The 13,722-nt window shown below is 43.3% G+C and overlaps 1 protein-coding gene across 2 annotated transcripts in view; it reads left to right on the forward strand.

Moving 5' to 3' along the window:
* The first annotated feature begins 5,775 nt into the window (after positions 1-5,775).
* cunh15orf59 (chromosome unknown C15orf59 homolog) overlaps positions 5,776-13,722 on the forward strand; it is a 44,518-nt gene continuing 36,571 nt past the window's right edge. The window contains exons 1-2 of one of the 2 annotated variants that reach the window (XM_022739487.1): positions 5,776-6,215; positions 6,796-8,449. In XM_022739487.1, the coding sequence (XP_022595208.1) occupies positions 8,306-8,449 (144 nt within the window). In that variant the 5' untranslated portion in view covers positions 5,776-6,215; positions 6,796-8,305. Of the gene's footprint in view, positions 6,216-6,364; positions 6,486-6,795; positions 8,450-13,722 lie in introns of those variants that run through there. The other variant, XM_022739496.1, reaches the window with a different exon arrangement.

The following is a 13,722-nucleotide window of genomic DNA, read 5'->3' on the forward strand; positions in this document are numbered from 1 at the left end:
GATTTGTAAAAAATCTCCCTGGTCTGCATGAATATTGAGAATTTTTTTTGAGTGACATTCTCTCATCCAGTTTCAAGTGCTGTGCCAGTTTGAGAGATGCCAACTGTCACGGCTAATGTAAAAGCAGAGTTGTTATTCCGCTTTTTGTTCAGCAGAGTGGGGATGATAGTTGCACCTGCAAATTAGCAACTCTTGTCACACACACGCACACACACACAGAACCACAGGGAAAAGTGTTTATCCGTCTGTGTGTGTATATGTGTATGTGTGTGTGTGTGTGTGTGTGTGTGTGTGAGAGAAAGAGAGAGAGAGAAAGATGATGTAACCCGAGCTGCTCTCAGCACTCTAACATGATTGGTTTAGGTGTTTTAAAATGACAGGACTCATTCCAGTCTTTTTTTTCCACATTGTCACTACAGGTGTTAACAGGTTTTCCTTATCATATAAATTATGGTGATTTCTGTTAATTCTGTAAACTGCAAATATAAGATGGCGGGAAAATACACAATTGAACTAAGCAATCACTTTACAGGAGTCAAAAAAGGGTGCTTACCATGAACCAACAACAAAGCTTGCACAATGTAATTTTACATTCAGCTGCTGAATAATTTATACACATATAGGTTGCATAATCTTATATTGAAGATATTTTGTATGACCTGCAGCTTTGAATTCCTCTGCTATCCTTTCCCCTTTTTTCTTCCTGATCAAAGGCTGGATTTTGCTTTGACATGATGTACATCTGATGATGTACATTTTTCTTCTACCACAGTGCAAGATAAAGCCGTTTTCTACTGCTGCCATGAATTTCACATTTCTTAGCAGCTCATGCAGAACTGTAATCAGGCCAAATGAGCTATCAAACCTAATCCCCTAACCCCCTATGGGTAATGGTTTCTATTGTGGTAAGGGAAGGTATCTGTTTACTAAACTGTAGTTTTTACTTGACTGACAAAAGCCAGCACAAAATACATGTGCACAATCTGCATTACAGATACAACAATAAATACTTTAACAAGCGATACATCAACCAGTGGCTGTTATTGATGGAATATTATTGATGGGATAAAGCAGTCTGGTTGCTCGCTCCATACGGCTTTCTATCCTCGAGGCAGTGAAAGCATATATAAATGGAAGCTCCAGCATCCGTCTTGGCATGCTGGGCTCATTTCTATTTCTACACTGATAACCACACTGACCCACAATAAACAGAGCCAAACCATGACAGTGCTGGGTTGACGTCACAGCTAACTGGTTGGCTCAACATGTGTGTTCAAGCTGTTAGGATGGCGTAAATGGGAACTGACGGTAACTGACGATGCAGCTAAAATAAAGAGGTGCTTTTTGCAATTTGCAGTACGGTTTCAATTTCCCGGACATGTGACCACAACCGTAGCAGACAAACATTAACCTGTCATTCACTTGTAGCATTAGCTGTATTCACGCACGCACGCACGCAAGCACGCACGCACGCACGCACGCACGCACGCACGCACGCACGCATGCACGCACGCACGCACGCACGCACGCACGCACGCACGCACGCACGCACGCACCACACAGGCTCTCTCTGCTCCCCAATCATGTCACACTCTAAATTACTGAGGTCTGCATTGATCCATAATAAGTAGACAGAGGACTGTTGAGTAATTTCAGCTCAAAAGCATGTCCTGAATATGATACAGAGCCACTCTTCAAAATGAGCCCACATGCCCCTCTCTGACCAGGGGCCTCAGTGTAGCTGCATGCACAGTCCATATTTCCACCACTGGTGAGGAAAGTAAATGAGAAATCAATCAAACACTTGAGATTCATTTCATTGTGTAAGAGCACTGATCCATCACAGGGTGTTATGGTCTGAGACAGCCTCTGCTCTTCTGCATGCTGCATAACTGCTGGAAAAAAACAAAAAAAACAAAACACACACACACACACACACACACACACACACACACACACACACACACACACACACAACACACACAAACAGGACACAGACTGAAATATCAAAAGGTCAGTAGACAGGCAAGAGGAGAGACTGGTGTCGTTGTAAGACAGCCTGGGCCTCTGAGCTCTCTGTCCCTTAGTGTTTGTCTGTGTGAAATCAAGGGCACAACTGGAAATCGTAAACAGGGCATGATGTCTATGTTTGGCCATGCATGTTGTAGATGCCAGATGCGCCTTCCAATTCCTTTGGTCCATAAATCATCACTCAGTCTTTCAGTCATAATAAAGCCAAAACTGCAACTAGAGAATTATCAAGGCAGAGATTATTTGGAAAAATACTTAAACCTCTTAGTGTGTATTTTATCAGTGGAAAACATTTGACTATATATACTTGTAAATAAATGATGCTCGACATGAACTGACTGCCAAGAATCTTTTAATTTATTCATGGATTATGTGTTGAATGTGCATTAAAAAGTGCCATCAACCCCCCCCCCACACTTTGATTCTACATCATGTTATCATGTGACTTCCTCACACAGTAGCCGTGTCATGTTACAATAAATATTTCAGTGCCTCAGTCGAACACCAAGAACATGCAACTTTTCTCTGTCTGTCTGTCCATCCACCATTTTAGTCCTCAGTCAGAGAAAGCAGAGAGGAAGCAACACGTCACAACTACACCACAGTGCCACACAATGGCCAGGAGAGGAAGAACATAATGGATGCAGATTAATTAAAGGGATAATACCACAAATTGAGGCTTATCTGTTAACAAAGTGGGACGAAGGTTGCATTTTCTCCCTCGTCTGCAGGAATCAGATGAGTAGCTTCTGACGACGAGCGAGATGTGGGATTTCTAACATTATGTTCATGTGCTGCTGGGAAAGTCCAACATACAGGTTTTGGGTGCTAAACAACATTATGCTGATTCAAACCCAGAAAACAAACCATAAACAAGCATCATTATTATGGGGGCTGCATATTTGAAAGTCTAAGAATATTTAGGGAAACATTTCGTCTCAGTCACTTTCAAATCCAGAGAGTTACTCGACTCGGCTCCGCTGGGAATGGGCAGTTACAGGTCAGAGAAGGACAGATTTATCAATTATGCACATGCTGAGGATGTGTGTCAGACATATATGCAGATGAATTCTACCTTGGAGTTCAAAGATGAGCGCAGAAGCATTGCTGGGGTAGGCTATGGCTGTGGCATCGCAGATTAACACTGGTGGATGCAGAAGGCACTCAGAACGTTACTCTGCTGATGAACATGGTTTTGTTTTAAGCACGTAAAGAACAAAATCCTCTGTAGAAGACAGGTGGTTCTGTGTGTACCCACACAGATCCTTCTCAATGAAGTGCAAATTTACTTGTTATATTTGTTTCATGCTAAGATAAGATAACCAGCTGCTGTAGCTTTATAGTTTTTGCACAGACACAAGAGTGGATGTCTTATCATCCAACTTTTGGAAAGAAAGTGAGTAAGTGCATTTCCCAAAATTTCAAACATTCATTGATTTTAATTCTTTTGATTTCTATAAGGGCTGCACCTCCTATCATGTAACCTGAAGAACTTTGATGACTTCCTACATGTGTCAAGCTTTGTAAACAATAAATAGCCAATCAATTTAGGCGATTTTCTCTTGGATGAGACGTAATGTATTTCATTTTCTACATCTGAGGCTTTTCTATTATATATTAAATTGATGCATGACTGCACCTGCTCATAAATAAGCCAAAATGCTCCGCCCTTCCTGTCCATGTGATCATACATGTGTATGCTGTACACATGCCGGGAGGATATAGAGTATCTGTATTGATCGCTGTTGCTTTCCTCTCTCCATTTTATTTTAAAAAATAAATCCTGTGCACATCCTGTATCAGTGGCTATGAACACAGAAACTGTGAGGAAGGTAGCCAAAAAAAGAACAGTAATAAAAAAAGACTTGTGATCCCTGCTGTATCAAATGAGTAGGAGTATGATAGCTTATTGGGAGGTAAACAATGGAAGTCAAATAAAATCTCTCCCCGGCTTTATTCTTATGGTACCAAATTACCAATATAGTTTCCTCTGGATCGAAATGCACTGCCTTGTGTTTATGTGTGTGTATTTGATGTGTATTTTTGTGGGTCTGTGCCTGCGCGTGCCTTAGTGTATTAGTCTGTTTATGCATCTTTGTGCTTGTCTGTGAGCCTGTGCCCAACTAGAGAAAAAATTACGTTCTATAAAATGTCTCCATAAACGGCATGGCACAATAAATCCAAGGCAGAAATATTAAGTGGAACCAATATTTTGCTGGACCCTCTCCAGGTGCCTAGTAAAACTCACGAGTCGAGATGACCTTAGCATTAAAAAAATATATTTTACAGGGGGAAATAATCCAATTCCCTTCCAATGAAGGCATCAGTGACATGGAGCTATCTGTGCTGTGCACCTGGGCCTTTCCATTGAGAGGTCATTTAGTATACATTCTCTCTTTTAGGGACAGCTCTATTAAATACAGCATGAATATCCAAGCAAAAAAGGTATTTTGCAATGCCAAGAAAAATAAATAAATAAAGGAAATGATGGAGGAGAAAAAAAAAAGTGCTGCAAACTGTTGCTGTGTTCTAAGAAGGGAGCCTCCCATATGTGCAGAGAGACTAAAGCAGCGAAGCTACAAAGGGAACATGCTCAAGGACACCTGTTTCTTGCAGGGAGCAGTTTGTGAGAAGCATCTTGTCTGTGCAATGCTGCACCAGCCATGTGGAAATGCAAGGAAAGGACAGGATCCCATTGTGCCCGCTGAAATCCATAGAGAGCCACAGTGTATATGTGACATATCAAACATGTGATGGAGTCCTGAGATTACACAGTGAGACCGTGTACTTGATAACATAGAATATGAGGCATTTCGTTATTATATTTTTTAAAGGCCAAACTCGATCATTTATTAATCAAAGAAAACATGCGAAAGAGAATTTATTATACTGCAGAATATTCCCCCAATTAGCCTTACAGCATCAGCATATCGTCTGTGATCCTGGTAGTAGAAACCACAGAGGACCCCAGAACAAATTCATCTGCATGGAAGATCTACCTAACCTGAATCCACTCTGCATTTCTCTTTACAATTATGCTAAGGAATGCATTGAGCCGTTGGCTATTCACTACAGTTATCTGCCAAAACCCTCTGGTAACTGCCGTGCATTCCTCAAGAAGTTGTCCTCATGAATTTGCTTTATGGTTACATTATCTCCTTTAGAAAACTAATTTCATATTAGGGTAATTGCCTCTGGTGGGGTTATGCAGGGTTGTCTTGTGTTGAAGAAAAAAAAAAGAATCCTGATGAAGAGGACGGGGGAGAGGAAAAGTCATGCTGGCCCTCCCTCCCTATTTCTGTCTCTCAGTCAGATGAGGTCATCAAACACCAACCTGCTTTGTATATTAATGATGTAACAGCCCAGGATTTTTGGACACCCCGTCCCCAGAGACTGCTTGGCTGGTGGCAGAGGAAGACTTCATCTTGATTTAAGAGAGATATAACACCCTCGATAGAACTGTGACAAAGGCTAGATAGGCAGTGTGAGAGGAGATAGTGAGGGAGTGTAGACGCCAGCAGAGAGGAGAAGACAGGAGAGGAGAGAGGCAGAGGAGGGACTGAGTGATACTCTGTGCCTTTAAAGCACCAAGCCCCTCCTCCACAGAGCTGAGCAGAACAGTCGAGTGGTGCTGGCAGGAACCTGAGCCCCACGATAAACTCTGGCATCAGCTTCCTTTCATCCGGCAGTCAGCGAGGACACAGTGAGGGCGCAGGGGCAGAGAGACAGGGACGGAGAAAGAGAAAGAGTGACAGAGAGGGGGGAGAGAGAGAGACAAACACAGGCAGATAGACAGAGAGGGAGAGGCTGTCATTGGAATCACACAGCTCCTTTTTCACAGCAGCAGCTCAGCCGCTCTGTCTGCTGCCTCCCAATGCAGGCAAACGCTGACAGGGATGACGGGTGGCGTGTTTTCGGCAGCGCAGTTATCTGAGTGATGGTAGCGGCCGCGGCGGCATCACAATCCAAAGCAGGAGCTCTCCTCGCCGCTCTGACTCTTAGTCATCCTCAGCCTCCTCTCTCCCTTCTCAGAGTGCTATCAGGGCCATTCATCGTTCCCACCTCATGCCTCCTGCCTCCTCCTCCTCCACAGCTTCATCCTCCACTTCTACTCCTCCTCTGATGAGCCACAGCCTCAGAGTGAAATAACCCTGCTGATAGAAGCTTCTCTCTCTGTCAAGACAGTAAGTAGGGGAGGGAGGGACAGAACTGTGTGTGTGTGCGTGTATGAGAGAGAGAGAGAGAGAGAGAGAGAGAGAGAGAGAGAGAAAGAGAGAGAGAGAGAGAGAGAGAAAGAGAGGGAGAGAACAGCAAGGCGGTGAGAAGAGAAGATGTTAGTGTGTGCGACAGAGGGACTGCTAAAGAACCAGCAGGTTGTGTGTAGCTTGAATGATCCTGCTGTGCGTGGACAGTGAGCTCTGGGCGTAGCAACAGCAAAGTGATGCACAGGAAAGGTGAGTAGGTGTGTGTTCTGGCGTGTGTGTGTGTATGTATGTGTGTGTGTGTGTGTGTGTGTGTGTATGTGTGTGTGTGTGTGTGTGTGTGTGTAGGTGAGACAAGTGATGCTGAAGCAAGTGATGCATTTTAACAGCAGCTAAAAATCGTCAACGCAGTTCATTCCTGTCCATCTCTGAGTCTCCCTCCACTCTATTGTTGTTGCTTTTCATGCTGCTATGAAGTAGGGAAAGAGGGAAGGAGGGGTAGAAAGGAGAGGTGGATGAGACATGAGAGAATAAGTGATTGTTTTCCTTTCCGTCTGTCCAGGTGCCATGTGTGATTGGCCGGCGCTCCCCGTGGCAGTGGCATCGCCCTGGATTTGGCGAGAAGCTCTCCCCCCTGCTTGTTCTCTGGGGCTCCTCTGGGAAGCTTTCATGGGATTTATCTCGTCCTGCTGGATGGCACGGAGCTCTCTGCCTCTCTGAAAAGAGTCCAGAGAGAAAACATACACTACACGGATAAGAAGTAAAATAATTATCCAATCACAGCACAAGGAGGCAGACCGGGTTCCCTTAGCAACAACTGAAGGAGAGAAGAGAATCCTTTTCTCTCTCTGCTCCCTTGGTTTTTGGGCACACCCCAGTGGGCTGCTGTGGGTCAGTGTTTTGTGAGAGGACTTGGAGAGCGCTGTTGCATAAGACAAGCTGCCACCCAAATTCCAGAGGAAGGTGCTTGTTCACCTTCCAGCCCCCTTGTAACTGTGTCTCATCGACACCATGATTTTTTTGTTATCCCTCCACAAATTCTCATCACGAGTCACGTTCCGCTGGCTTAGAAATCAATTCATTCTGATCCCACGCCACCTGGAATAAGCCCTGCTTTGGGGGGGGGATACTGGACGCTCTGTGCAAAGACCCACACCTACCTTTGCTCGCTTTCATGGACGAGAAATGAAGGACAACATGATTAAGTCATCATCTGCAAAGAAAATGGATGTGAGGCAAAGTTTATTTTGATGATTTTTTGATGATTTGAGTTTCTACTGAGAATCTTTTTATTTTTCCTGGAGGAGGAAACGCCACACTGCACAGAGGAATATCCCCTTTTTCCAAACAGGATCTGTCCTTTCTCTCTGTAAAGACAGTAGCCCTCACTGAGGGAGTATATTTAGACGGCAAATCTCGTCCCCGCTGGCCACCAATAATGTAGAACACGATAATTTTGAAAATCGAGCCACTGCTGGGAGTTCTATTTTTCTATCTCTGTTGGATAGCTCGCTCTATAAAAGGGTTAATATGAATCCCTTTTCTGCTTTCACTTTTGTATGTTAGCCTGCCATTATGTCACTGTGTTTCACAAGTAAAAAAGGTTGTACAGGACAAGTGGAAAAGGGAAGAAGTCTCTACCCTGTATAGACAGGCATTTTAAATAGCATCTCTTCGGGAACAATTTCAAACGTACACAATGACACATGAGATGAGTTGGCTCAATATGATTATGTAAGAGTTTCATACCAGCTTTAGCCCATGTATTTTGCCTCTTCCTTGTCCATGGATTTACTGCGTTTGACTTTTCCCGTCCTCATTTTCTCTTCGTTTTTGGAAGCGTCTACCAGAAGGCATGGATGTCAGAGTGTGACCCTGTGCCGAGTGTGCGGGCGAGGCAAGGTGTTTTGGCTGCCCAGGTGCTTTTAAGATGTTGAGGTCTCCCTGCGTGGCCGGGGCCCCTGTTCGGATCAGTAGCACTGAGGCTCCTTGTAGCCAAAGACATGGACCCCGACTCGGCTCCCCCACGCCCTCAGCCTGTTGGCCACTGGCCCCACGTCGCCCTGTAAAGGATGTCCCTAAGCAGAGCTCCGGCCCGGGACACCTCTGAGACCCCCAGCCCGAGAGAACGCATCCGCAGCCACATGAAGATGGTGATCGACCAGCTGGAAGGCATTCTCAAAGAGCTCAAGGATGTGGCCAAGGAACTCCGGGAGGTGAGGTTCAAAATCAGCTTACAGGTATCAGGCTTTTGGGGGGGATTTAGTGAGGAAACAGGGGGAGGAAGCGATGGAGGCAGGAAGAGAATGTGGGTGCCAGGTGGGTGTGCTTCTCAAGTAGGCTGCATTTAACTAAGTGTGAAATTCTTTTCCCAGCATGGAGATTTTGATTAAGATTTGAAAGTGATGAGATCTCACTTTTTTTTTTTTTTGTAACAGGAGGATATTGTTGATTACGACCACAGCAAGGCTGTCTTCCTTTTCCAAACAAACAATTGCTGATCGGCAATTACAAATGTCCTTCATGTGTTCAGTGGTGTCTTGTGGGAGGTACAGTAGATGTGAAGAGCTGTTGAAAAGCAGCAAAGCCAGGCTGAAAGGAAACACAGAGGCATGCTTAGATAAGATACAAGACTTAGCGCCGCAATAGTTATATAACCATTTTGTTAAGGATCAGCTGGATTCCTACTGTATTTTTGCAAGTGCCATGGTAACACAGAGATTTGAGTGTGTGTGTATCTACAGTACACAGTTTGAACAAGGATCAGTAAAGAGAGATACTGAAGGTGTGCATGAGCTCTTACATGCATCTACAAGCATATGGAGTAAAAGAAAATATGAGTGTGATGGCTGATATTTAGAGTACATCTGAGCATGTGTATGAGAGTACAAAATGGCCCTCATCATCTCTTTGGGATCTTCCCCTGCAGTGCCTTCAAAGCTGTGAGCTCTTCTTACAAAGCTCCTCCAAAGAAAGAGATAAAGGCATCCATGCCTCCAATCAGGGACGCAGAGGAAGCATGTGTGTGTTTGTGTGTGTTTCCAGATGTGTTGAAGAGAAATGAAATAGCAGATGCTTGTGCATGTAATGACCTGAAGGAGGAGGAGGGTTTCAAACAGTCATGATGAAGCTGCCATAGCTCACTCGATCACCACACAGGAACCTTTCCCCTCCCTTCTCCCCGACTCCCAGCTCTGTCCCACGCTCTACTTTATGTACTGGCACAGTTGGAGGTGCAAGGCCACAGCTCACAGTGCACCTTCTCTCTGGTGAGCAGGAGAAGCCGGCCTGCGAGCAGGAGTGATTGATGATTATGGGACAACTGCAAGTGGAATAATGCTGGCTGGAGCTATTTATAAACAAAAACACGGCCTGTGCCTCTGCCAGCTCCAACGCATATTACCATTCTTATCCCAGACCCCATTAGAGAGGGCTCTGCACAGTGGCTCAAATGTCATTTTTTATTGGGAGAGCACAATCCCACATATTGAAATGGCTAAGGAATCATATTAGTTGCAGTGGCAGTCATAATGCTGGTATCAATATCCTGCAATTAACTGACCTGTAAGATTGCCGACTGCATCATTGGGAGATGAAGAAACAGGATCAGTGTGGCGCCATCGGATGCATGGAAGCCTAATGTTCCATAAAATCTCTCATTCTTGGCCACATGAAAGGAACAACATAATAGATAACAACTGTCACATAAATAAATGATGAATTGCCATGTGAATGTGGTGAAATAAATAACTCAGTGAAGGAGCAGTAATGACTGATTATTACCCACAAGGTCTTTGGGGAATTGAAGATACTGCAGTGCACTGAGGAGTTAAAAGCTGCCACGCCAGAGCCCAGAAATTAAGAAGTTACTGGTGTGTTACTATTCTTACTTCACAGTACTGCTTTCATAGCTCAAGATCACAGACCTACAGCGTCATTATTCAGTACATGCACAGAGCCAGTTGAGTCAAAAGCTAAATCAAAAAAGAGAATAACATCCCATATTTCAACCACTGCAATAGAATTTACCTACATTCAATTTTCTGATTCCCCACTATTGTGCATACATTGTGTACTGCAATTTCCATTTAGACTATTTAGTCCACGCCTCTGCATGAATTTAAATGTGAAGTTTTTGGAGGTTTTCCAGTCAAGTTTCAGCTGTCTAGTCATCACAACGTTATGCATCAGCCATTAAAAAATGTATGTTCTGCAGATTTTCTAGGCCATTACAGTATAAGGAATAATACTGGGGATTTACAAAGTTATTATTTTCACCAGTTTTAAATCAAATTTAAAATTTAACAAGGCTCAAGGGTAATTTCACATTTCTAGTTTCTTCAGCATGATATAGTACTTGATAATTGATATTAACAAACACTATTAACTTGAATATAAAATAAGACATGTTTAAAAGACATTAAATAAAGATATGTTTAAAAATGGTGAGAAAATGTCCTTCTACAAAGACCTTCACCTCCACTGATTCTACCCCATAGTGCCTTGCTATCCTCATAAAGGCACTGTAGTCTTAAAAAAGGGGTCACCCATGGGTCTTACTTTCTTGCCTGCCAGAATTCATCATCCTCATTGCTAAACATCCCTTCCCCGGAGGACCGGCCCCAACTCACATCTTAAATGATGACAAAAATAGGTTCATGGTTTTTACCAGAGAGTTTGAATCACTGCAAGCAACACTCAGTGCGGTCTAATCGAACCCTGCGGTGAACCTAGCATTAAATTTTAATCACTGTCATGTAAATAGGAATTGTTCCTTGTGTGGCCAATACATGCCACTGAGAAATATGGAGTATTAAAAACACTGATGGAACAGTATTGGAAGTGTATTTCAATTGAAATTTTAGCAAATGCTCATTATACAGTCAGCCATTTTGAGGGAACCTGAGAAATGAGCAGTAATTAATGTTAAATTAAAAAGCAATACCAAGGAAAATTCCTCTTAAGGACGTGAGGCCTACCTATGCGTGTTCATCACTAACATCAGTTGTTTTTGTCTGAAGTTCAAATCAGCCTCAGAGAGACACTTAGCAACACATGTCAAGTGGTTACCTACCTACAAACTGGCAGATAAAAAACACATCTTAAATCATGATCTTTCCTAAGACAGGATTTTTGTAGAGGAAGAATGGAAAGTAATACTATTTTTTGTCCAAGTTGCAGCACAGTCTCAAGCAGTAAATCTCCTTTACACACAAAAGAAAAACGCAACACACAGCACGCATAGTTTTTCAAAATTGCTCCATTCAAAATCCTATTACAGTCAAATCCAGCCTGTCTTACTTGTGAATCCATTACAGGCTTCATGACAGGTAAAATGAGAAGGATCTAAAGGAAGGACATCGAAAGGTAATACACTGATAAACTACTCCATTTGCAATAATAATACTGGCAGGAGTGGCAACTCTAGAGGAAATAATTCATTTAGGTATCATGTCAACCTTGGAGTTAGAAGTCTGAGGATAAACAAGAGAAAAAATGACACCAAACAGAATGCAGAGACCCAGTGAAATGTTGGAGTGTTGAGTCGTTCCTTTTGCTGAAACTAATTTACACTGGAAAAAAAGGGGCAAGTAAGGAAACGCAAATGTAGAAGTGCACTCATGTTGATTATTAGAGACATGCAGACTGGTAAATTGAAAGAATTTAATGAAGTGCTAAAGGAAAAAAAGGTAGTAGCATGGACTGAAGCGGGGAAGGGCATTGGCAGTGAGCTACATCTTTATACGTAACCAAACGGCAAAAATGATCTGTTATTATGTGGATGTAGTTATTATGCAGAATCATACAATGAGCATACAATAACGTGTGTCTGCGCTCATCTTAACAACAGCCAATCAGGCCTATTAGAATTAAAGCTCTAAATGAGAGGAGTGAATATAAGCTCCACAAAGAGCAATTATCAGCAGCAGAGTACAGCATGTCCAGCACAGCGTCCTCTATCAGTCGGCCTTGTGGTACTTGTCTGTACATCCTCATGCTTGTGCTGGAGACATGGCTTACTGCTTCTACTCAGCTACCAGCAGCCTGAAGACAGAAGAGGAGAGGCAGCAGGAAAACACTGGTGTCAGGTGAAAAAAAAAACCGCGTCCTCCACATGTCAGCTTTTTAGGAATGAAGTACTGAGTAACAGCTTTATTAATGACACTGGCCATCCATGCAGTTTTAGAGTTGTATAATGGGTTTTTGAAAGTGTGTCATGAATGCTTTTGATCTACAGAAAATCACAGTCATCATGTTTTCACCTGTGAGTAGCAGCAGCAAAACTATCATCCTCTCGCTTTCAGGTTCTGCTTGTTTTTGGAAGAGAAGACTTTGTGCTCGGCAAGCTTAGTCAGACACACGTGGCGCGAATGTGGTGGTCTATTCAGTTTCTATTCATCACCCAATACCAGCCGCATGATCCCACTGGCCCGGCTGTCAACTCAAGGCATTTTGTGCTAAAATGGAGTCTGTCAAAGAAAAACTAGATATGTAAATAATTTGATCTATGGCATGCTGCCTTTACATGTCTGAGGCGTTGCATAAATGCTGCATTATTGAAACCTGGTGTGAATGGCGAGGTGTCCAAATCAGCCCCAGATCAGTCAGCCTAACCACCAACCAGCCAGTGGTGGGGTGACCAAAACCAAAATCAAAATGCTATTTTTCTTCTGCAGGGGCCATATCCTCTCCTCGCTATGTTTTCCCTCCTGCTGATGCTGCTGCTGAGCAGGGCAGGGAACAGAAAACTGCCAAGGAAGAACACTTCAACATTTAGCCATGGGGGGGGGGGGGGGGGGGGGGTAGCACTCTCAGAACAAGCAGAACAATATAATGGACACTGGTAAACACACTCTCTTTCCACGAAACAGTTCATGCTATTACTAGGGAATATTTTGGGGAAAGTTTAAGGGCATGGCAACGATATTAGGAAATGTGATGATTCCTGAGGAAAATGGGTCATTGCAGAGGCACGGAATGCAATATTTCCAAATATTTTCAAATTCCAGATTTTACCCCAATTTATGAAATGAATTAAATCATAAGAGCTTAGAAAAATAATAAATGTTAATTATAGTAAAGTAATTATATTGTAAATGAAAATACATTTCAATTGAACTATTAATAGTGTGTGAATATAACAAAAACCTGGAAGGTGAATGTGGTACTCTCTGTTTGTCCAAATGAGAAATTACAATCAGTCAGTCACAAAGCAATGTCCTGGTGGATCCTTTCCCACAAAGCAACCATTTTGGCCGCCGCTGTTGTGCATTTACTGCCCAGTTGACCACAGCCCAGTGATCTCAACTGGAGAATCCATTTACTTCAGATTAAGGCAGGGTCTCTGCCCAGTCTCCAGCCTGTGAACATGCACACCAGCTGTCCTTGCAGGCCAACAACCCTCAGTGGGCAACACTGAAAGCTTAACCACTCACAGAGGAAAGTACCCTTCAACATGACATACCTGGGCCAAAGGGTTTCTTCTCAT

The sequence above is a fragment of the Seriola dumerili genome, unplaced genomic scaffold (genome assembly GCF_002260705.1).
Source record: "Seriola dumerili isolate Sdu_G_001 unplaced genomic scaffold, Sdu_1.0 BDQW01000003.1, whole genome shotgun sequence".
In the NCBI taxonomy this organism is placed as follows: domain Eukaryota; kingdom Metazoa; phylum Chordata; class Actinopteri; order Carangiformes; family Carangidae; genus Seriola; species Seriola dumerili.